Below are 25,928 nucleotides of genomic sequence, written 5' to 3' on the forward strand. Positions count from 1 at the left end.
TTTGGCTGAGTCCAGACATGTGAGAGAAGAAGCTGCCAGAAGCCTTTTATCCCTTAATTTAAAACCCAGATCCATGAGTGTACAGCTATAGGGAATTCATGAGAAATAACTGTTTGAATAGCCAGTCAACCTTTATCTAAATATACTTACTTTCCTATACTATACGTTCCTCTGCTGCTTTTTGCAGATGCCATTTGCAGATATACTTTTCAAAAAAAGAGGATTTAACCCAGCCCAACTCTCCAGTGTGGCTCAATGATATCTCTTACAAGTCCTGTGTTTACCTCACCCAACTTTGCAGTGTGTTTAATGGTATTCATCTCGTTCGCACTTACTATGTTTGTCCCCTGTTGCTGTAAGGTCAACTCACTTGTTCATAGATTTTATAATCCATGTTGGCTTGCATGCTGTTTGTTTGTCTTTGCATCTTATAGCCTCCTGCTGTGTTAAGATTGATGAATTAATGAGTTAAATTAGACCCGGATCTAAGCACAAACCTCTCTATACATTTAGACATAGCTAAGGGGAAGGAACGTGTACAAATTTTATCCAAGTACCAGATTTTTGTAAGTGATCTGCAGTTAAACATGGCAGTTAGAATAGGAGGCAGGCAAGTCATGAAAATCAATCAAACTTGTTCCTAGTGCAGTTGTGCTGCAAAATATTTTTACAATATGTATTTGTATCATTTATGTGCTAGTTGCTTCGATCCCTCATATCTGCCACCCTTTCTCACACACTGTGCAGTTCACCTGTATCAGTACCTCTCTCCTCCCCTCTCCTATGTACAGCTCTCATGCTTTTTTCACATTCTTATACTACAAAGATCAATTCACTGCCACCATATAACACAAGAGATGCTCTCACAAATCACTTAACAATCTGCTCACGTTATCTAGTCTCCTTCTCTTAGGGTGCCTTCACACTTTAGCGATGGAGCAGTGATCCGACCAGCGATCTGACCTGGTCAGGATCGCTGCTGCATCGCTACATGGTCACTGGTGAGCTGTCAAACAGGCAGATCTCACCAGCGACCAGTGACCAGCCCCCAGCCAGCAGCGACGTGCAAGCGACGCTGCGCTTGCACGGAGCCGGCGTCTGGAAGCTGCGGACACTGGTAACTAAGGTAAACATCGGGTATGGTTACCCGATGTTTACCTTAGTTACCAGCTCACACCGCTTAACTTAGCGAGTGCAGGGAGCAGGAGCCGGCACTGGCAGCGTGAGAGCTGCGGAGGCTGGTAACGAAGGTAAATATCGGGTAACCACCTTGGTTACCCGATGTTTACCTTGGTTACAGCTTACCGCAGGCTGTCAGACGCCGGCTCCTGCTCCCTTCACATTCAGGATTGTTGCTCTCTCGCTGTCACACACAGCGATGTGTGCTTATCAGCGGGAGAGCAACAATAAAAAAACGAACCTGGGCTGTGTGTAACGAGCAGCGATCTCACAGCAGGGGCCAGATCGCTGCTCAGTGTCACACACAGCGAGATCGCTAATGAGGTCACAAAAAACGTGACTCAGCAGCAATCTCAGTAGCGATCTCGCTGTGTGTGAAGTACCCCTAAGTCACAGGAGATATCTCCCCTAACCAAGGTCCTTTATGAAATAACACAAATAAGGAATTAAGTTCAGCTCACCACTCCAAAGCAGGTATCTCAAACTTCTGGTCCGGTGCACAGAACAAGTGGTTTGGCTTCCACAGCTGAATAATCAGTCACATCAAGAGGAAGAGGGGAGGAGAGAAGATCCAGCACCGACGGAATAAAAAAATTCTTTATTCAAAATTCATAAAAATTTCTCTCCTCCCCTCCTCCTCTTGATGTGACCTTTATGAAATAGTAAGTTTAACTCCTCCTCTTCTACATTAAAAAAACATTAATTTAATTAATATTCTTTGCACGCCTTCTGTCACTTAAGTGTGCCCTCTGGAACCCACGATCAGCATGTAACAAACTCTAGTACATCCATTGCCTTTTCCTTTAAAATTCACTTAACCTCCTAGCTCTTACCGAGACCTGGATTCAGCAGTGGGACACCGCTTCCACCGCTAGTCTCTTGTATGGTGGCCTACAATTTTTTCACATGTCAGACCTGAGAACGGACCAGTGTAGGTGATGGTCTGCTGCTTTCAACAAATTGTGCTTTTCAAGTCATCCCGTCTGTACCCTCACTTATCTTCCTTTCTTTTCAGGTCCACACTGTCAGACTTTACAGGCCCTTCTCTCTGTGAGTGGTGGTTGTGTATTGCCCTCAATCCTCCCCCATCAGTTCCACAATCACTTTGCTTCCACAGTTTCTAGCCTGTGACAGTCCCACCCTCATCATGGGGTATTTTAACATCCCTATTGATGATCTACTCTCCCCATCTTCTGCTCATCTTTTATTTCTAACCTCCTCTTCTGGCCTCTCACAACTTAGTAACTCTCCTACACATGAATTTGGGAATACGCTATACCTTGTTTTCCCCCGGCTCTGCTCAGTGCATGATTTTACTAACTCCTCTCTCCCTCCCTCTGACTACAACCTTCTTTCATTCTCGGTCAGGAACTGTCAACCTACTTAGGACGTCCCCAAATACCACACTCATAGCAATATATAAGCCATTAATATCCAGAAGCCTTAAAAAATGTACAGTCTTCACTGGCCCTAATCTTCTAACTCTCATGTTCTGACTCTGCTCTAAAACATTATAATGAAACACTGCAAAATGCCCTGAATGAAGCTGCACCTCCTATATACAAAGCAACTCTGCACAAACAGTGGCAACCCTGGAATATGCTCCAAACATGTCTTCTACAGAGGTGCTGCAGGTGAGCTAAACGTCTGTGGTGAAAATCTAATCTGGCTGGAGATTTCAGCCATTAAAAATTAATGCTTAAAACCTACAACTCTGCCCTAAACCTCTCCAAACAAGCTTACTTCAACACCCTCATCACCTCACTACCAAACAATCCTAATTGACTTTGAGACAGAGGAAAAAGTGAAAAACGTCAAAGAGTTCTGGCCCCAACCACAAACCTCAGCACGGAAGATCTGGTCAATTATTTTAAAGAAAAAAAAATGACCATATACAACAAGAAATCTCACAGTCCCTTAATATCACACATTCTCTTCCCTCCTGCACTTCATCTACCTCACTTTCTGTTTTTGAACCAGTCACAGAATTTACCAGGCTCCTTGCATCTTCTCGTCATACTACCTGCTTCAGTGACCCTATTCCTACACTTCAGTCCCTTTCCCGGCTGTCGCCATTCAACTATTTAACCTGTCTCTCTCATCTGGTGTCTTTCGCTTCTCCTTCAAACACACCAGCATACACCCATTTTTTAAAAAAATACATCCCTGGACCAAAACTGAACTACAAACTACAGACATGTCTCTAATCTCGCCTTCAACTCTCAATTTATGGAACGCTTGGTCCAGTCCTGTCTAAGCTACTATAGTACAGATAACTGTCTTCATGACCCTTTACAATCTAGATTCCGCTCCTTATACTCTACTGAAACTGCTATTACTAAAGTCTCTAATGATCTACTAATAGTTAAATATAATGGTCAATACTGCCTGCTGATTCTCCTGGATCTCTCTGCTACATTCAATATTATGGATCACCAGGTCCTCCTCCCTATACTTCTCTCTATCGGCCTCAAGGACACGGCTATCTCTTAGTTCTCACTCACTGTATCTTTTACCGATTCTTCTTCCTGTCCTCTTCCTCTTACTGTCAGGGTTTAGTCCTAGGCCCCTTACTCTTCTATCTATACAATGCCCCTATTGCAAAAGCCGTCAGTAGATTCAATTTTCAGTACCATCTGTATGCTGATGACACCCAATAATAATCATCTTCTCCTGGCATCACCCCTGCATTACTACAAATTACCAGTGATTGCTGTTTCCAACATCATGTCCTTCCTCTATCTATAACTGAATTTGTCAAAAACTGAACTTCTTATGTTTCCTCGCTCTACTAACATTCCTAAACCTAATATTACTTATTTCCGTGTGTGGATCGACCATTACTCCCGAGCAGCACGCCCACTGTCTTGGGGTCATATTTGACTCAGATCTCTCTTTCATTCCTTACATCTGATCACTTGCTCGCTCATGTCATCTCCACTTCAACATCTCTAGAATTCAACATTTTCTTACCAATGACTCTGGAAAACCTCTTACTTATGCTCTTATTCACTCTTGTCAGGACTATTGCAACTCTCTACTAAATGGCTCCCTCATACTAAACTCTCCCCTCTCCAATGCATCCTGAATACATCAGACAGGATCATATTCCTCTTCAACTGTTACACAGATGCCTCCCCGCTGTGCCAGTCATTGCACTGGTTGCTCATCCACTATAGAGTATAATATAAATTTATCACTCTCACCCACAAAGCTGTCCACAGTTCTGCACCACCCTACATTTCCTCCCTCATATCTGTCTATTACTCTGCCCATGCCCTCCGTTCCGCTAATGACCCAAGACTGACATTCTCTATAATACGAAACTCCCACTCCCGTCTCCAAGATTTCTTGTTAGCTGCACCAATACTCTGGAACGCGCTACCAAAAACAATTTGCTTAATTCATAATACCCAGAGTTTTAAGCATGCCCTAAAAATGCATTTCTTTAGACTAACTTCTCACATCACCTCATCATTATCTAGCTATATCTGTTTTGCCCGTACAATATCTTCTTCCAAATCTGATCCCTTACATCATCTGTTTACACACCCTCTATGCACTTAATAGCTCTCTGCACCAGTACTTGTACACATACTGGCTGGTGACCGATTCATGCAGCGATATGTGAATTCCCTATTTATTATATTGATAGTTGGACCATACAATACAAGCACTTTTTACCTTTTACCTTTTGTGCCTCCCCTATTTCCTCATAGATTGTAAGCTTGTGAGCAGTGGCCTCACTCTTCTTAGCATCTGTTGAATTGTGTTACTCTGTAATGTCTGATATTGTCTGTATATGTCCCCTTTGAATTGTAAAGTTCTGTGGAATATGATGGCGCTACATAACATATCATCAAGGCCAGATGCACAAGTTGAGTATTTTGTGAGATTTTATTAACACAAAACACTATCTGCTGTTGTGTTATGAAATATACATATTTTATTACCTGTTCATAGACAATTTTACAAAAAATGTACAAAAAAACAAATGTACTATATAAATAAATGCTATCTAACATTTTACATTTAACAGTTTACATCACGCTCAGCTCCGCCCCTCCGCTTTGATTGGCCGGCCGCTTAGTGACGTTGCTGTGATGCCAAACGTCCCTCCCCCTTGAAGGAGGGATTGTTCGGCAGTCACAGCGACGCCGCCGACCAGGTAAGTATGTGTGACGCTGCCGTAGCGATAATGTTCGCTACGGCAGCGATCACAAACAATCGCATGCGCGACGGGGGCGGGTACTTACACGCTCGTTATCGCTAGAAATTGCTAGCAATATCGCTGCGTGTAAAGCCCCCTTTAGGAAATTGAAATGAAGCAATGCAATGCATTATGGATGTAAGGCCTGCAATGAATAAAAAGATATTGCAAATACTTCACTTTAAACTTTCTTGTACTTTCCTCAGAGCATTTTGCAAGGGCTTCTTCAGAAATGTTTGGTTGCAGTTGACTGAATTAGTCAGCAGTGCAATGTGTGAAGGCTCTATCTGAAAAAAAAACAAATAAAAAGTTAATCTACTATACAGTATATATGCACCAAAGTTTCAGAAATGTGTTACATTTTTAAGCCTTTTGCAATTTTAGAAAAAGTGTCTGATAGAAAAGAAGCATCTTAAAGGGAACCTGACAGCCAATAAATAGTCTGCATTAATAAGCCATGTATGTCTGACACTGAAATGCTGCAGTGTTTCAGATATGAACATACTTTAAAAGGTCCACTCCAGCAGTTTTTTTTATTGCACTGCTGTAGTGAAGCTTTAAATCTAACTCCCCTGACTAGTGTATTACACTCACCTTCCGGCAGCTTAATTTGTTTCCAGCATCAGTCTCCGGCAATTGCCGGCAGTTCCAGTGTTTGCTGGAGCACATTGGAGGTCACAACTCATTGTAACTCTATGACAGTCTCATTCTGGCACTAATAGTTGCATTGGGAGTTTATGACGTAACTTCTGACCAGCCAGAAGTTACAGTCACAAGATGGAGCCACGCAACTAAGAAAAAGTTTTAGGGGCAGGGCAGGGGGCTTACATTTACAGTGCCAATCCAGCACTGAACCCCTCCCCCTTTTCACTGGAGTGGTGCTTTAAAAGCTGCCAGAGACCAGGCTACAATGCAGAATAGTCAGACTAGCCGGTCCCCTGTGGCTTCTCCCTACCCACTCCCTTGGAGTGACAGGTCTCTCTCTGTGCACACAAGGCGAGACCGGTCACTACAGCTGCCTGGGACATGCCTGTCAAACTAATATGTGTATAGGAAAAATACCAACAAAAATAGACCTCATCATTTTTCATTTATGCAATACCTGTAACCCCCTATTATCATTAAACAAAACAAAAGAAAAAGGGGGGCCATTACAATATAAGTAAATAATATGCCATATAAGATTCTTTTAAGCTGCTTTTTATTTGAAAAAGTGCACATTAGTTACACCCAGAAAATGGCAGGTGAATTTAAAATAACAAATACATGTAATTGTACCAGATACATGAGGTATGAGGAGGAAAAGAGTCCCATATGAGGGAAGGCATGTCCTAGAAGTATAGGGTATAGGGTTAAATACAATACTAAGGATAACAATCCTAATAAAAAAGGACCCTAGATAACCCCGAAAAAACCCACTAAAAAAGACAGAGGAGGTCAAACACACAGGGCCACTTGCTTATATACCAACCATCTATTCTGAAAGGTATATATGTCAAAAGTTTAATATATCAAGAATAGAAAGAAATTGGTGGGGAAGTGGCACGTGGAGACCTTAACTACTGTCAGAGAAACAAAGGGTATGCCAGCCCTGGGATGGGAAAGGTCCAGACACGTGTTTCGCGAGTGCTGCTTCAGAAGACCATGATGGTAAGGTCTACAGCTGCCACTTCACCACCAACTTCTTTCTGTCTGGTATAATTACATGTATTTGTTATTTTAAATTCACCTGTCATTTTCTGGCTTTAACTAATGTGCACTTTTTCAAATAAAAAACAGCTTAAAAAAATCTTATATGGGGCGTGGCCTGGACATGGAGCCGACAGGAAGCACACTGTAAGAGCTCCTCACCAACGGCTGTAAACACCACCATCCACCAGCGATTAAAGAAGCTTACCGGAGCCAGATGAGAGGGAAAGCGGGTCTCAGGTCGCAGACACCTGCCAGAGGGACTTCCAGCCGCGGGGGGCAAGGTATCGTGCCATTCCTGACCGAGTCCCAGCTTCCTCCCAGGCCTGTAATGGCGACCGGGACACGTTCTGCTGCGACCCGGCTGACACAGCCTGAGCGCTCTCCTGCTTCCCCCGCCCGCTCTGCACAACAGCCGGGTGAAAAGTTACTGACTGACCCGGCACCGCAGACCTCTGGAGGGATGACTCCTGGGAGAGACGCCGGAGACCGGCCTGTGGTGGATGATGGGGGAGGGGTGAGCAGTGGGAATATGGCTGCAGGGCGCGCTTCTCCCTCTGGGTCCTCACAGGGCAGGGGATCTTCTGCCTCCCTCCCTGACTGCTCCAGCACACCAAGCACCCCGCGGTCGTTCCCTGCTCCACAATACTCACATACCCCAGCAGCTGGCTCAGGAGAGGCCATTGAGCAGAGCTTGCTTGCCCTCCCCTGCCGTGGAAGGGAAAATACAGCTACTCCCCTGCAACATTATGGGGATGAACAAGGCTCAGAAATGTCAGCTCTAAGAGACCAAATCAATGCTATGCCAACCAAAATGGATATGGAGAGATACATTGCCTGCCTGGAGGCTGTTTGTAAAACGGAAATTCGCTTCTTGAAGGAGGATATGTCATCACTGACTAACTCCATGCGGGCCCTTGAATCGTCCACCCAGGATTTATACTCTCAGCAAAGTTCACAACAGCAGCTTATAGATCAGCAGGCTCAACAGATCCACCTCTTGTTTGACATGATGGAAGATGCTGAAAACCGCAACAGACGAAATAATATACGAATTCGTGGTTTACCAGAGTCAGTCGGGCCTCAGGATCTGATCTCTACACTGCAGAGGATGTTTAACTCCTTGTTGGAACGTCCCCTTGAAACACGCATTGAAATGGACAGAGCACACCGGGCACTGGGGCCCAGAAACCTGGATCCAGAGAGGCCAAGGGACATTATTTGCAGGGTACACTTCTTCCAGATCAAGGAGCATATTATGAGAAAAGCAAGAGATAAAGGTACCCTTGATTTTAAAGGAACTCCCATTCAACTTCTAGCGGATCTTTCCCGATCCACACTTGCAAAAAGAAGAGCCCTGAGACCCCTGCTGGAGGTTCTACGCAACAACAATATTGCTTATTCCTGGGGCTATCCTTTTCAACTACAAGTCAGGAAAGGTCCCAATCTGATCATCTTGAGATCTCCGGCTGACCTGCCAGATTTTCTGTCGGCTCTGGATCTCCCTGGGATAAAGTTACTGGACTGGCCATATACTACACCTCCACCCCAGAGAGTGGCCCGTCGTGGCGGTTCCCTCCCCTTTGATCAACACCGTACTCAGCGACAAAGACCTCAGAAGTCGCCGAGAACCTCATCGGCGGAGACTTGAACTCTCGGGACTTCTGGGTGATAAGTGTTGTTCGAGAGAGGAGTTAGGGTTATCATGGCCTACTCTGATACCTAACCAATATTGCCCAATATCTGCCCCCCCCTTTTTTTTTTTTTTTCTCTCTCTCCCGTCTCCTCTTTTCCTCTCCCCCTTCCCCCCCCCCCCCCCCCCTGGGCATCACCAATTCTAATAATGTTGGGATTCTCTGTCCCCCCTCTCGGCATGCTCTAATGCTGGGTTGGGGTACTTGAACCCCCCTGGGTATATGTACCTCTCCTAAAAATCTCACGGGATGTGAGTTAGAGGCGGGAGTTTATCTTTATCTCTCTTGCCACATTCTTTACTTTGTTGATGTGATTAATTTACTGAGCCTGAGTTGTTAGCTGTTATATATGCTACTTCTATTTTGGTCGGGTGAATGACCATATGTGATTTTTTTTTTTCTGCCCTTTTTCGGTATTATCTAGTTAGGTGGTGTAGCAGCCGTTTCTCAGGCGACATAGTTTTCAGTCACCTCCCACATTAGGGTGTGTTCCTAGAACACTGGTTACGAGAATTCTCTCAGTTTTGATTGCCTTTTGAGCTAGGACTCAAGAGGCTAAGTAAAGACAAGTTTTGATATTAGTCTTTATTATTCTGATCTCTTTTTCCGTTCTACTACTTTCTCTGCTTTCTTTTCTTTAATCTTAGTTTCTTTCTTCTCCCTCCCCATCTTCTCACTTTTCCCTTGGGTGCCCAGAGGATAGTGCTTCTACGATGGCGAACCTCAACTTATGCTCTCTAAATGTTAGAGGATTTAATGTACCAGAGAAGAGATCCAAGATCCTCTATAACATGCATAAAAAAAGAATCCATATTCTACTGCTTCAGGAGACCCATTTTAAAACAGACCACATTCCCGCATTTAAGCATAGATATTATACTTCCTGGTTTCATAGTACCAATTCAGTCGCAAAATCCAAGGGAGTTAGCATCGCTCTACATAAATCTCTCCCAGCTCAGGTTTTGTCAGTTAAGCCTGACCCAGAGGGGCGATTCATTTTTATCAAACTTAAGATCTGTACCAAGTTATTTACCATTGCTAATCTTTATCTCCCCAACAAGGACCCGGCCAGGATTTGCCAAAAATACCTGAACACTCTCTCTGAATTCGCTGAAGGCTCCCTGATTCTTGGAGGAGATTTCAATCTCATCTTTGATCGGGCTGTTGACTCCTCCTCGGGTAGGTCTTCTGTTCCTGCAGTGAAACTGTGAGGTCTCAGGAGTAAATTACTAGACTTGAGGCTCATCGACATCTGGCGTACCCTACACCCTAAAACACGGGACTACACTTTCTATTCTCCTGTCCATGATATGTACAGTAGAATAGACCTTTTTTTTATTAGTCACCACCTACTCTCACATGACCCGGCCTGTACTATAGACCCTATGGTATGGTCCGATCATGCCTCGGTGTCACTTTCTCTCCTTTTGACAGACCTACGCCCCGGGGAATGGTTATGGTCTTTAAACCCACACTTATTAAAAGATCAGACGTGTCAGTTAGCCATCAGGAAGACCATCACAGACTTCTTCGAATTTCATGCCAATGACCTAACACCCTTACCTCTCCAATGGGAGACCCTGAAGGGGATGATTCGGGGGACCTTTATTCAACAGGGAACCAGACTTAAAAGAGATAGAGCCTGCGCAATAGACAGATTACTGACTTCCATTCAACACCTAGAACAGACACATAAACGGACTCATGACCCTCAGATTTTAACAGACTTGCTCAAGGCTAGACTAGATCTGGGGTCCCTCTTGGATGCAGCGTCTGCCCGTCATCGAGATAGAGGTAGGAGATTTATGTACGAATTCTCTAACAAACCAGGCAGAGCTCTGGCTAGATTTCTTAATCCTCGCCTTCCCTCTACATTTATCCCTACCATTAAATCACCATCTGGACATTCAGCACACAAACCTCATGAAATAGCGGATGTATTCCAAGATTATTATGACGGGTTATACAACCTAGGTGGCCCAGTGGCGGACATGTCCCCAACAAATTTCCAAGCGAAAGTGGACAACTATGTTGATGGTACCCCTCTCCCCCCATTGAACCATGTGGACTCTCTCATGCTAGATGACCCTTTTAGCGAACAAGAGGTCACTGAGGTTATTAAGAGTCTGGCCAATGGTAAGAGCCCCGGTCCGGATGGATTCCTGCCCAACTTCTATAAGCAATTTGCTTTGGAACTGACGCCCTTCCTGACTAAGACCTTTAACTCCATATCCTCAGCTTGCCCCTTCGCCGCGCAAACCCTTGCGGCTACCATAACGGTGATTCCCAAGCCTGGGAAGGACCCGTCTTTATGCTCCAACTACCGCCCTATCTCTCTTATAGGAGTAGATGTCAAGATCTTCGCCAAATTAATAGCTAACCGGTTGTCCCCGCTGTTGCCTGCCTCAATCCATACTGACCAAACTGGATTTGTCCGAGGTAGAGAGGCGCGCGATAATACTATTAAAACTCTACGCTCCTCCCTGAGGCAGCTGGGAATCGGCCAAACTATGTTAGAGAGAATTTTTGCCCTGTATCTTAAGCCCTCAGCGCGAGTTCGAGCCAAAAATACTCTATCTTCTCCCCTGCAAATATCTAATGGCACTAGACAGGGGTGCCCCCTTTCACCCCTTCTATATGTAATAGCCATGGAGCATTTGGCTATATCCCTTCGAAACTCCCCCGATATAAAGGGCTTTGATGTAGGTCAGAAAGATTATAAACTTGCCTTATATGCTGATGACCTCCTTCTATACCTAACAAATCCGGAAATCGCCTTTCCAATTCTCATCCAGGAATTCCAACGTTTTGGCATAGTTTCTAACTTCAAAGTAAACTACTCAAAGACAGAGGCCCTTAATATTACTCTCCCTACCACACAAGTCAATAGACTGAAATCCGCCTTCCCATTTAAGTGGGAGATCCAATCTATCAAGTATCTTGGGATATCTGTTTCGGCCAATCCAGATGAGTTGTTTATGGCTAATTACTCCCCATTGCTTACTAGAACTCTTGCTGATCTAAATAGATATAATCGGGGACGACTTTCCTGGTTTGGCCGGATCAATGCCCTCAAGATGGACATACTTCCGAGGTTCCTTTACTTATTCCAAACAGTCCCGATCAAAGTTACTAAACAATATTTCAGACAACTCCAGAGGGCATGTAGCAGATTTGTCTGGGGGACGGGGAGACCTCGGATTAGATACGCCACACTGGTGAGACCCAAATCCAGGGGAGGCGCTGGTTTACCTGATTTTGAAAAGTATTACCAGTGTCCTCCTCACGAGGGTCTTGGATTGGAGATTTAACGATCTCAATAAACAGTGGGTGGGCGTTGAGTCCCACCTCTCCCCGTTCCCTCTGGCACGGCTTCTATGGGCCCCCCTTCAACAGAGACCGGCGGTTTCGGGATTTCAACCTCTGACTCAGGCGCTCATGCTTTTTTGGGACAGGCATCTGGAGACGTTAAACTTATCCCATAGACCGGGGAGTATGAGCTCACTCTTTAATAATCTCGACTTCCCCCCTGCGTCGGAGAGATCTACCTTCTTATGTTGGGACTCAGCAGACGGAGTTACCCTGGGACAGGTTGCTGGGAAGCTATCTGGAACGGCGTCTTTTGAAGCTTTGCAGGAGTCATGCCCGGGGAGGAGACTATCCTGGTTGGAATATACTCAACTGACCACATTTATAAAAAGGAAATTCCCGGGAAATGCACTATTATCCAAATCTACACAATTTGAGACCCTATTTTCATTAAATGCCGCGCCGCAACATGCCATCGCATTGATCTACAATCTCTTATGTACAGCCCAATATAAGGGTGCCCCAACGTATTTGGAGGCCTGGCAAAGAGAGCTCCAGATCACGTTGTCAGAACAAGATCATCTCAAAATCTTTACACTCTCTCATAAAATGTCCATTTCCTGTAGTGCACAGGAGAAAAATTTTAAAATTCTTACACGCTGGTACAGATGCCCTGACGTATTGCATAAGATCTACCCCACAATACCAGATACCTGCTGGAGATGCGGAGACGAAATTGGTACTATGAAACATATATGGTGGGATTGCTCCTTGATAAGGTCATTCTGGGATTCCATTTTTGAAATATACTTTCAACTGTCGGGTATTCGGGTAATTCCTACTCCTCAAATAGCTTTACTGTCCCTAATCCCTGGATCTGTCTCTGTGACCAAAAGAGGTGTCCTACGCTTTCTTCTCATTGCTGCTCGTATGATTATTCCAAGACATTGGAAGACAACTTCAACCCCCTCTGTAAGGGAATTTTTGGAGGAGATGAATAGATTGGAGCGTATGGAGTCCCTGATGGCAGATGATGGGGACAAATGGGATAAACATGCTGGCACGTGGTCTTCCTGGCTCCTTTTCCGGGAGACTCCGAGATTTACGTCTTGGCTCAGATAAGGGGCTTTACACGGGTCTTTCCTTCCTTGGGTTCCTTTAGTTGATATTTGCAATCTTTAAGAGGATTCGTTTACCTGACGCCAGAATTCTTTGGACACCCAACCTTCTCCTACCTATCTATCCATATCTCCCCTTCCCCCCTCCTCTCATACCCTCCTCTCTTACCTATACCTATCTTTTTCCTCCTTCGTCTCTCTTTCTAACCTTCACTCAGTCTTTATAGTTAAAATAGTTTCCGTAATACTGCTTTGAGTTGACATACCATGATACGGTATAACCTGAATTGTCTTGTTTTAACTGGATTATCTGTTATGGTCTCTTATGTGACCATTCTTATCCTGATAAAAGTTCTCTTACAATACAGTGCTACATGCTTGATCCCCATGTTTGGATCAACCTTGACTTGTGTTTGATTACATTTTATTCGTGTTATAAGCAATGCTTTGTTCACTTTTTCTTAAACCCAATAAAATTATTTACAGGAAAAAAAAAAAAAAAAGTCACTGGTTTTCCCCATGTAGGAGACTGTGACTCACCCCACAGTTAAAAGAATCTTATATGGCATATTATTTACTTATACTGTAATGGCCCCCTTTTTCCTTTTGTTTTGTTTCTATATGTGTGGTTTGGTCCTGTCGGTTTTTACAGTATGCCTTTCTCCAAAATGCTGTAGAGTTTGAGAGTCGAACATACGTTACTGGAATCATACAATGTCTGATACATGCTGCCAGTGGATAGGGTAGTGGATAGTACCAGCTGTCAGGTTCTGTTTAAATGATAAATACAAATGTAAAGCAAAACAGTAATAGCATTGTGTAAAAATAACATTGGCATCATATGGCTTAATGAAAAAAATAGAGAGAGAGAAAAAGAGAAAGAGAGAAAGAGAGAGATTTATTTCTGACCAGGAAGGAATTTAGACATCCGAGCATGCTCGGTTACTAAAAGACGGACTCGTAGCCAGAATACGTCATTTGACGGATTGCGATGGATCCTGCACCCTTAGGCTTCCATTATAACAAACGACGGAAGCCGACGGATGCTTCGCTGTCCGTTTTTTTTTTACGCACACAAAAAAATGTTCATGTGGACGTCGGCGCCTTCGGAAGGACAACCACTTTTCAAAGCATCCGTTGCATGGATGAAACGCAAGGCCATCCATCACAAATACAACTCAATGAGAAAAAAAATGGATCCAGCATTCACAAAACGACGGATTGCGACTGATGGTAAAAAACTGATGTGTGAAAGAGGCCTAAGATACAGTATACTATGATACCAGTTATGAATGCAATCAGTTTAACCCCTTAAAAACTGCCAACACTTATTAAAATGAAGGTCATTAAATTCCTTTACTAAGGAATTAATGACCCTCCGGGAGATAATCCTGTGGGTGATAGCTGAGACCCTGTGGCTTTAGTCCTGACCAGTTTTGGAACCAATCGGGAGGGTTTAATTCCCTTAAATAATTATGTGAATTGCGACAGTGACATCTGAGTGGTTAAAAGTGGGTTAAAAGACCCCCATTGACTTAGAGAAACTTGTTCTATTAGTCAGCATAGGGTTACTCAACATTGATTTACAATTTGCCAGAAGGCAACTGGATCCCTAAACTAAAGACTAATTAATATATAACTTTTATTTTCATTTACTAAAACATTTTTATATATCAGACACACAGCAAACTATTAAAACCACTAAATGCAGTGACCTTTAAGAAGTCTCACTTATTATAGACATTCCAGCTTCCTATCATTGTTAATGTCCCATTTGGGCTCTCTTATTGTATCCACAGCTCAGTATGTTATGCATCTATTGTGGAGACACGGGGGTCAGTGGGTGCTCTCGTCCACTGGCCCGGCCGCCTTTAGAAAGACAACATGGCCCAGGGCTCATCCCAACTGAACGCCCGACCTCCTTCTTATACCCCTGAGCTCTCCATTCAGACCATTGGGGTCTTCACGATTGGTAGATAAGACTGGGCTCTTATTGGCTAGATTTCAAGTCATATTCAAATATCCAGAGACAAGGGGGACAGGTAAAGGCCCAGTCACACACAACGACTTACCAGCGATCCCGAAAACGATGTGACCTGATAGGGATCGCTGGTAAGTCGCTTTGAGGTCGCTGGTGAGATGTCACACAGTCAGACCTTACCAACGATGCAGGAACGATACAGGTTGCAGTAGCAACCTGTATAACGATCTCAGCAGTCACTGTGACCCTGTCACACAGTGTCAAACACAGCGATGTGTCCTGCCCAGCAGGACATCGCCTTTGAAGGAAATGGCCTGGACCATTCTACAACGACCGGCGACCTCACAGCAGTGGCCTGATCGCTGGTAGATGTCACACATGAGATCGCTAATGGGATCGCTACTACATCACAGAAACCGTGACTCAGCAGCGATCTCGCTAGCGATCTCGTTATGTGTGATGGTACCTTTAGTTACATCACATCTAGCAATTCACTTAGCAATACAATGGGAAATTTGCATAATTGATTTATCTGTGTGTCTGGCCTTCATTAGCCAAGGCAATTACTGGAGTCAACAAAAACTTCAAAACTAAAGTCCCAAGAGTCTTGTAGAACAATGAGGGATTATCCCCCATCTATAAACAAACTGTCTTCATGTCTGGCTGAATTTTAAGAAAGTTAACCCATGCTAGACACAGAGTCCATGTCCTCACATCTATCACTCCTATTAGGCTAATACTGAATTACAATGTGCAAACGGACCTTTTAAAGCCTTTGTCCTGACCTCACATATCTTAAGCTGGGTTCACACATAGCGACAGCGACAACGACATCGCTGTTACGTCACCATTTTCTGTGACGTAACAGCGACCTTGTAAGTCGCTGTTATGATCACTGCTTAGCTGTCAAACACAGCGACGCAGCAGCGATCATAACGTCGCTACATGTGCAGAGAGCAGGGAGCCGCGCACACTGCTTAGTGCTGGCTCCTTGCTCTCCTAGCTACAGTACACATCGGGTTAATTAACCCGATGTGTACTGCAGCTACATGTCACAGTGCAGAGAGCAGGGAGCCGCGCACACTGCTTAGCGCTGGCTCCTTGCTGTCCTAGCTACAGTACACATCGGGTTAATTAACCCGATGTGTACTGCAACTACATGTCACAGTGCAGAGAGCAGGGAGCCGCGCACCCTGCTTAGCGCTGGCTCCTTGCTCTCCTAGCTACAGTACACATAGGGTTAATTAACCCGATGTGTACTGCAGCTACATGTGCACAGAGCAGGAGCCGGCACTAGCAGCAAGAGCGGCGGAGGCTGGTAACGAAGGTAAATATCGGGTAACCAGGGAAAGGTCTTCCCTTGGTTACCCGATGTTTACAGTGGTTACAGCTTTCCGCAGCTGCCAGAAGCCGGCTCCTGCTCCCTGCTCGCTTCATTTCGTCGCTCTCTCGCTGTCACACACAGCGATGTGCGCTTCACAGCGGGAGAGCGACGACGAAAAAATGAAGCAGGACATTCAGCAACGAGCAACGACCTCACAGCAGGGGCCAGCTCGTTGCTGGATGTCACACATATCGACAGCGACGGGACGTCGCTGCAACGTCACAGAAAATGGTGACGTAGCAGCGACGTCGTTGTCGTGGTCGCTGTGTGTGACACCACATTAAGGGCCAATGCAATCCTTCATATTATTCCAATGAAGAAAGCTGCATGGAGATACGTAACCGATCACTTTAATGGTGATATAGTTCCTATTTGTTCTATAAGCTGTCTCACACAGATAACCACGATGATTGGGAGACTCACCACCCATATGTCCTCCTCCCGTCCTCCGTGGTCCAATCTATTCCCATGTAATTTATCCAGTTAGAGATTCCCTATCCTTACACCCTCATGTTCTTCCTGGTTGCTACCGGTGATGTCATAGTGCATGCACATACTGTATCGTTACCACTGCGCCTGCTCCTGTACTTATACGGATGGAGAAAAAGTAGTTTCCATTGCGCATGTGTACCGCCCCCGTGTCAGCGGCCGAGCCGCTCAGATACGGAACCACGGTGAGAGGTCTCCGGCCAGGGCGTCACACATGCGCACAGTCTTAGTTTCTCTCACTATGTGCTCGTATACTGCGCATGCTCAGGGACTAAGGGAGGCTTTACACGTTGCGACATCGCTCCCGATATATCGTCGGGGTCACGTCGTTAGTGATGCACATCCGGCGCCGGTAGCGACATCGCATAATCCTAGGTGCGACGATGAACGAGCACAGAAGCGTACAATATCGCTAATCTGTGTAACGTCGTTCATTTCTATAATGTCGGTTCGACCGCAGGTACGATGTTGTTTGTCGTTCCTGCAGCTCCACACATCGCTGTGTGCAAACCTGCAGGAGCGACAAACATCTCCTTACCTGCGTCCCGACGGCAATGCAGAAGGGAGAAGGTGGGCGGGATGTTATATCCCGCTCATCTCCGCCCCTCCGCTTCTATTGGCCGGCCGATTAGTGATGTCCCTTGAAGGAGGGATTGTTCGGCACTCACAGCGACGTCGCCGAGCAGGTATGTGCGTGTGAAGCTGCTGTAGCGATAATGATAAGCAATCACCACATATCGCATGTGCGACGGGGGCGGGTGCTGTCGCGCTGGACATCGCTAGCAATTGCTAGTGATGTCGCAACGTGTAAAGCCCGCCTTAGTCAATTCCAGCTCTCTTTTTCATTATCACGCATGCGTCCAAACTTTTTCACTACTTCTATCTATCTTACTACACCAGTACTTCATATCTTTTGGGCCAGCAGAGGAGCTATGCATATATTCAAGACTTAATCAGCTCATATTAAACGGAGGATAATGATTTCTTTATTTATATGCTCGATTTAACTATATCTCAAAGGCTTAGTTCAGTCTCTCTTCATTATCCACAGGCATGCATTCAGACTTTATTATTGATGCTATCTTCCTTTGTCACTAGGCACGCGTCAGTATTTAGTTCACTTCGTCCGAAAAATCAAGCTACGCTCATATTCTAAAGGGTGCTTTACACGCTGCGACGTTATATCGTCGGGGTCACGGTGTTTGTGACGCACATCCGGCGTCGTTAGCGACATCGCAGCGTGTGACACCAAGGAGCGACGATCAAAGATCGCAAAAACGTCAAAAATCGTTGACACGTCGCTCCTTTTCATAATATCGTTGGTGGTGCATGCCGCTGGTTGTTTGTCGTTCCTGCGGCAGCACACATCGCTATGTGTGACACCGCAGGAACGACGAACATCTCCTTACCTGCGTCCACCGGCAATGAGGAAGGAAGGAGGTGGGCGGGATATTCCGCTTGCTCATCTCGCCCCTCCGCTTCTATTGGACGGCTGCCGTGTGACGTCGCTGTGACGCCGCACGAACTGCCCCCTCAGAAAAAAGGCGGTTTGCCGGCCACAGCAACGTCGCAGGGAAGGTAAGTCCGTGTGACGGGTGTAAGCGATGTTGTGCGCCACGGACAGCAATTTGCCCGTGGTGCACAACCGACGGGGGCAGGTACGCTCGCTAGCGATATCGCAGCGTGTAAAGTGCCCTTTAGTCCTTTATAATTATTTATTTTAAAATAGCTTCTTAAATGAGAGATTCACATTGAAGGAAAACAATTGGAATTAGGGGCCACGATTGGGTTTCAATCACATCTAATCAGCAGGTCTCTTCTTACATCAGCAGACGTAGGGGTGATGTGTCTGGTGAGACCCTTTATAACATCTCATCTACCACATATCATTGTCTGATCCAGGAAACAAAAATATTGTGTCATTTTGTATGATTTTTCCTGCAGTGTCTCCTCAGAATTTCGATCACATTGTAAGAGCTATTTTCATTTATCATGTATTATATTCAATACAGTCCTTGCATGTACTTATGTGTTTGTATTATTTCATCTTTTGTAACATTAAGAACTGCGCTCCTTTTGTATATTATGAAATCTAAATAATTTTGTTCTTCGCTGCTCTAAACGTAACCATAAACCCTGAAGATGCTGGATATACGGTAGCTTAGTTGTGTTGCTCTGCGAATACCAGTGTGCTAGTGTGTGACCCAGTGTAGGCGTCTCACTGGCCTATCAAAATGGCTAGTGGTGGCAGTAGCTATGTGATGCTTGGGTTGCTACCACCAAATAATTGGATGCAGCATCACTGGCCAAATTAACAACTGTAGAGAGTGCGACCATCTACAATCATAGCCTGTCCCAAGGAAATATGGGCTACAAAGTTCTATGGTGTCCTATACTAAAATGAATAGTGTGTGCAGCCAACATGCGAATTAAGCCAATTCTAGATTAGAACCATTAATACACACATTCAGCTTTCTATTCTAAAAGGTAACTGTAAAATAGAAACGAAGCTTAAGAGCGAATTTAGATATCAGTGTATCACGGTCCAAGAACCGACCATGATGTAAAGGTTTGCCACAGGTCTCCCGATAGCCTCATATATGCCTTTGAGGTTGTCAAATTCGGGTCAGGAGACCCGTGAGGAGTTCGTACATCACGGTCCGTATGCTCCAACAGACCTACGGTATGTAATATGCACGATATCAAGAATATATTGACACGCCATGTTAAACAACCTAGTCCCTCAATTGTTACATTTCACCTTTATCAATACAACATTTTCAATGTTCATTGCTCTGGAATAATTTTTTTGAAATGGAAAAACTCTCACCAAGTTCTTTTTACTTGTCAGGAGAACCAGTAATAATTTAGAAAATGCCTTAGATTTGGAAAGGTTTTCTGCAGCATGACCAATGTGGTTAAGCAGAAGACCAAACTCGAATTGATTTAATGTCTCCTAGAATTGAAAAAAAAAAGCAAACAAAACATAATTAGGTTGTTTGTCTCATAAAAGTCAGCATAGTAATACCTGTCATTCTTTAGTTTGGACTACATTTACAGAAAAAAAAAAAAAAATTACCTCACCGCTGACTGCACTGCCCACCCCACTGCTCGCAACCTGGCTCTCCTTTTTACCGAGTCACGCCACGTCATGAGCCTCTTCACAATAGACCAAGACTTACAGCAGCTTCTAATGCGGGCGTCACACAAGACGATCTATCGTGCGATCGCACGAGCGATCGCACCCGCCCCCGTCGTTTGTGCGTCACGGGTAATTAGTTGCCTGTGGCGCACAAAGTCGTTAAACCCCCGTCACACGCACTTACCTGCTGAGCGACGTCGCTGTGGGTGGCGAACATCCACTTCCTAAAGGGGGTGGGACGTTCAGCGTCACAGCGACGTCCCACAGCGGCCGGCCAATAGAAGCGGAGGTGCGGAGATAAGCAGGACGTAAACATCCTGCCCACCTCCTTCCTTCCGCATAGCCGGCGGGGCGCAAGTAAGCTGTGTTCATCGTTCCCGGGGTGTGACACGGAGCGACGTTTGCTGCCCTGGGTACGATGAACAACCGGTGCAGAGAAGAAGAAACTACTTTTTGAAAATGAGCGACATGTCAATGAGCAACGATAAGGTGAGTATTTCTGCTCGTTCACCGTTGCTCGTAGCGGTCACACGCTTACAATATATCAAACGATGCCGGATGTGCGTCACTTACGACGTGACCCCGCTGACATATCGCACGATATATATCGTCTCGTGTGACGCCCGCATAAGCCTTGGGGATTACAGAGCGTCAAAATGTCGTGATGTCAATGGTGCAACTTTATAAAGCATAGTGACCTCCAACCCTGGATGCAGCCAGATGTCTTGGCCTACAGTTAAAAGGCCAGATTCACAGTGCGCGATGGCGGAATAAAGAGGACCAGTCAGCAAAAAGCAAGGCAGCTGTAAAGGTAAGTATTTGGGTTTTTTTTTTTCCCTTTTAACTAATACTCAACTTTCCGGCTGCCCCACTTATCACCATCAGGTCCTCTTCTTTCCAACCTTGTACACAGCATCTCTGGAGTCTTCAATAAAGGCTAAGACTTCTGGTCACATCTAGGCTAGAGCTCACCGCACAGATCGCGGCAAGACCTTGTAACTCTCGATGAGCTCCGGTGTGGATGTGAATATGCTGGCCTATAATGAAGAGATCTGATATGTAGCGCACAACAGCAGAAAGAAGAGGACCCGAAGGAGGGTATCGAGCAGGGGGGGGGCGGACAGATAGGTCAGCAGCGAGGGGAGTATTAGTTTTTCTTTTTTTAAACACCCGATATTCATAACTAGGTATCGATCGTAAGTCAAAGATTTCCTGATATATAAAATATTTCAAAATACAGTGTGTCAGATCAAAGACTCTTTTTTAAAAGATATCTGTCATCAAGTTTTTGCCACTTAATCTGAGAGGAGCATGATGTAGCGAAAGACTCTGATTCTAGCAATGTGTCACTTAATGGACTGCTTGTGTAGTGATGGTAAAGAATCACAATATTATCAGCAGGAGATCATCACTGGAATACTAGTCAACCTGTAGCCAGTTAGCTCTCCATATTCAAGAGCTCTGTACAACTCCACTGCCACCACTGACTGGCAGCTTTCTGCCTAGGTATAGTGTACACAGAAAGCTGTCAATCAGTGATGAGGGCAGGGCTATACAGAGCTCAGGATTCAGAGAAACAGTTAGGGTAAGTTCACACAGTGCGCTTTTCGCGGCGTTTTTGCGCAGTTTTCGGGTGCGTTTTTGCTCAGAAAACTGCATGACTTTGCTTCCCCAGCAAAGTCTGAGTTTTCATTTTTGCTGTCTGCACACAGCGTTTTTTTTCAGCTGCGTTTTTGTGGTGCCACAAAAACGCAGCATGTCAATTATTCCCGCGTTTTTCACTGCGCTTTTCATCCATTGAGTGCAATGGGATGTTGAAAGACGCAATGAGAAACGCAAATAGGTGCGTTTTAGTGCGTTTCTAAGACCAAAAACGCAGCTATAAACGCAGGAGGTGGGTAGTAAAGTGACATGTACAGGAAGAGGATTCCTTCTGTCAGTAAGCACAGAAGCGTGAATCCTACCGATACCGTCACCGCCGCTTCCACCTCCAGTCCTGTGCATGTCAGCTGCCGTGCGGCGCCATGTACGGGCAGGAGATGGAAGCGGCTGTGAAAACAAAAGTGAATAGTAGAAAAAAAAAAAGTCATACTCACCTGTCTGCAGGGTCACGGTGCCATGCCCGCTCCCAGCTCCTGTCACGGTACCGCCGCTCCGGGTGTGTGCAGTCTCCCCGGGTACGTATGCCTGCAGGATGCAGGACCTGGCGATGGATCACCTGATGCAGTCACCTGACCCAAGTCTCGGGCTGACGCCGGCGCCCGGCCGGTTATCAGCGAATGCGTCAGGAGACTTCATCCCTGATTACCGGCAGCTGCTGCAGCGATCGGACGGGATCAGACTCGCTGTAGGAGCTGCCGGTAATCAGCACATAAGTGAGTATTTTTTTTTTTTTTTTTGCACCGATGCATCAGCTGATTGTATAAATGGCTTTTATACAATCAGCTGATGTGTGATGTGATTCAGGCACTTGATCCTGACACATCATCTGATCGCTTTGCCTTCCAGCAAACCGATCAGATGATATTGGATCCGGATTTGACGGCGCGGGACCCTGACCCAGGATTACTGCGGAGGGGGGTTCTTTATTTCAATAAAGATGGAGTCACTAATTGTGTTGTGTTTTATTTCTAATAAAAATATTTTTCTGTGTGTTGTGTTTTTTTATCTTTACTAGAAATTCATGGTGGCCATGTCTAATATTGGCGTGACACCATGAATTTCGGGCTTAGGGCCAGCTGATAATATACAGCTATCCCTAACCCCATTATTACCCAGTGAGCCACCCGGCATCAGGGCAGCTGGAAGAGTTGGATACAGCTCCAGAAGATGGCGCTTCTATGAAAGCGCCATTTTCTGGGGTGGGTGCGGACTGCAATTTCATGAAATTCATGAAATAATTAAAAAAAAGGGCTTCTCTATATTTTTGGTTCCCAGCCGGGTACAAATAGGCAGCTGGGGGTTGGGGGCAGCCCGTACCTGCCTGCTGTACCCGGCTAGCATACAAAAATATGGCGAAGCCCACGTCATTTTTTTTGTTTGGGGGGGCAAAAAAATCCTGCATACAGTCCTGGAAGGAGGATGCTGAGCCTTGTAGTTCGACAGCTGCTGTCTGCTCTCCTGCATACACTATTGGATGGAGGATGCTGAGCCTTGTAGTTCGACAGCTGCTGTCTGCTCTCCTGCATACACTATTGGATGGAGGATGCTGAGCCTTGTAGGTCTGCTCCCCCTGACTCTCCAGCATACAGTCCTGGATGGAGCATGCTGAGCCTTGTAGTTCTGCAGCTGCTGTCTGCTCTCCTGCATACACTATTGGATGGAGTATGCTGAGCCTTGTAGTTCTGCAGCTGCCTGCTCTCCTGCATACACTAGTGGAGAATGAAAAACATATTGAAGAAGGAAATGACATCAGACCTTTTTTTTTGTTCACTGAGCAACAAAACGCAGCAAAAAACGCACCACATCGCGGCAAAACACGTGCGTATTTTGCCGCGTTTTTTCACGCGGGTGCGTTTTTGTGCGGTTTTTGCCGCAAAAAACGCACAAAAACGCAGCGTCAAAAAAGCGCAGTGTGTGAACCTAGCCTTAATCTGCAGCTGATAAAACAGTGATTTTTCAACACTGCAGTAAGCAGCCCAGAAAGTCATACATCACTGGAATGAGGCTCTGTGCTGTACATAATGCTATTCTCTGACGGGGTTGCAAAAACCTAGTGACAGATTGCCTTTACATGGTCAGTGTTGTTTCATCAAGCTTTGCAGAAAGCAATAGTAAAAGAAAATACAAGAAATGTATACGCTTCTTTTTCCATTTATTAACCACTTCTCCTCCCACTGCCTTTGGAACTCAGAATCAACTCTGAAAAAAAATGCTAAAATCCAAGTCTCATGTTACAGGTTGAAGTCTATGGAGGATCAGAATGAATGAAAGTGGCACAGATACACATAGCCATACTGCTGCTTTGTATAAAGTGTTTAATCTCACACTGGAGCTAAATTCACAGCTACAATGTTCAGTACTAGAGATGGCGGCTGGTCCAGACGGACTTGAAGAAAAAATAAATACAGTCATATGAAAAAGTTTGGGCACCCCTATTAATGTTAACCTTTTTTCTTTATAACAATCTGGGTTTTTGCAACAGCTATTTCAGTTTCATATATCTAATAACTGATGGACTGAGTAATATTTCTGGATTGAAATGAGGTTTATTGTACTAACTGAAAATGTGCAATCCGCATTTAAACAAAATTTGACCGGTGCAAAAGTATGGGCACCTCAACATAAAAGTGACATTAATATTTTGTAAATCCTCCTTTTGCAAATATAACAGCCTCTAGTCGCTTCCTGTAGCTTTTAATGAGTTCCTGGATGAAGGTATATTTGACTATTCCTGTTTACAAAACAATTCCAGTTCAGTTAAGTTTGATGGTCGCCGAGCATGGACAGCACGCTTCACATCATCCCACAGATGTTCAATGATATTCAGGTCTGGGGACTGGGATGGCCATTCCAGAACATTGTAATTGTTCCTCTGCATGAATGCCTGAGTAGATTTGGAGCAGTGTTTTGGATCATTGTCTTGCTGAAATATCCATCCCCTGCGTAACTTCAACTTCATCACTGATTCTTGCACATTATTGTCAAGAATCTGCTGATACTGAGTTGAATCCATGCGACCCTCAACTTTAACAAGATTCCCGGTGCCGGCATTGGCCACACAGCCCCAAAGCATGATGGAACCTCCACCAAATTTTACTGTGGGTAGCAAGTGCTTTTCTTGGAATGCCATGTTTTTTTGCCTCCATGCAGAACGCCTTTTTGTATGACCAAACAACTCAATCTTTGTTTCATCAGTCCACAAGACCTTCTTCCAAAATGTAACTGGCTTGTCGAAATGTGCTTTTGCATACCTCAGGCGACTCTCTTTGTGGCGTGCTTGCAGAAACGGCTTCTTTCGCATCACTCTCCCATACAGCTTCTCCTTGTGCAAAGTGCGCTGTATTGTTGGCCGATGCACATTGACACCATCTGCAGCAAGATGAAGCTGCAGGTCTTTGGAGGTGGTCTGTGGATTGTCCTTGACTGTTCTCACCATTCTTCTTCTCTCTCTTTCTGATATTTTTCTTGGCCTGCCACTTCTGGGCTTAACAAGAACTGTACCTGTGTTCTTCCATTTCCTTACTATGTTCCTCACAGTGGAAACTGACAGTTTAAATCTCTGCGACAACTTTTTGTATATTTCCCCTGAACAACTATGTTGAATAATCTTTGTTTTCAGATCATTTGAGAGTTGTTTTAAGGAGCCCATGATGCCACTCTTTATAGGAGAGTCACATAGGAGAACAACTTGCAAGTGGCCACCTTAAATACCTTTTCTCATGATTGGATACACCTGCCTATGAAGTTCAAAGCTCAATGAGGTTACAAAACCAATTTAGTGCTTCAGTAAGTCAGTAAAAAGTAGTTAGGAGTTTTCAAAACAAGAAATTGTTAAGGGTGCCCATACTTATGCACCTGTCAAATTTAGTTTAAATGCAGATTGCACATTTTCTGTTAGTACAATAAACCTCATTTCAATTCAGAAATATTACTCAGTCCATCAGTTATTAGATATATGAAACTGAAATAGCTGCTGCAAAACCCCAAATTGTTATAAAGAAAAAAGGTTAACATTAATAGGGGTGCCCAAACTTTTACATATGACTGTAAATAAAAGGTCCAGTTCTGGAC

General features: G+C 44.8%; 1 protein-coding gene across 4 annotated transcripts in view; it reads right to left on the reverse strand.

The window, feature by feature from the left end:
* Positions 1-5,112: 5,112 nt before the first annotated feature.
* The window catches only part of FANCE (FA complementation group E), a 194,545-nt gene continuing 173,729 nt past the window's right edge, over positions 5,113-25,928 (reverse strand). For 3 of the 4 annotated variants that reach the window (XM_075333856.1, XM_075333853.1, XM_075333855.1), the window contains 2 exons: positions 19,884-20,009; positions 5,113-5,676 (listed from right to left, as the gene is read on the reverse strand). In XM_075333856.1, the coding sequence (XP_075189971.1) occupies positions 5,566-5,676; positions 19,884-20,009 (237 nt within the window). In that variant the 3' untranslated portion in view covers positions 5,113-5,565. The remainder of the gene's footprint in view (positions 5,677-19,883; positions 20,010-25,928) is intronic. The other variant, XM_075333854.1, reaches the window with a different exon arrangement.

This window comes from Anomaloglossus baeobatrachus, chromosome 2, assembly GCF_048569485.1.
Source record: "Anomaloglossus baeobatrachus isolate aAnoBae1 chromosome 2, aAnoBae1.hap1, whole genome shotgun sequence".
Taxonomy (NCBI): domain Eukaryota; kingdom Metazoa; phylum Chordata; class Amphibia; order Anura; family Aromobatidae; genus Anomaloglossus; species Anomaloglossus baeobatrachus.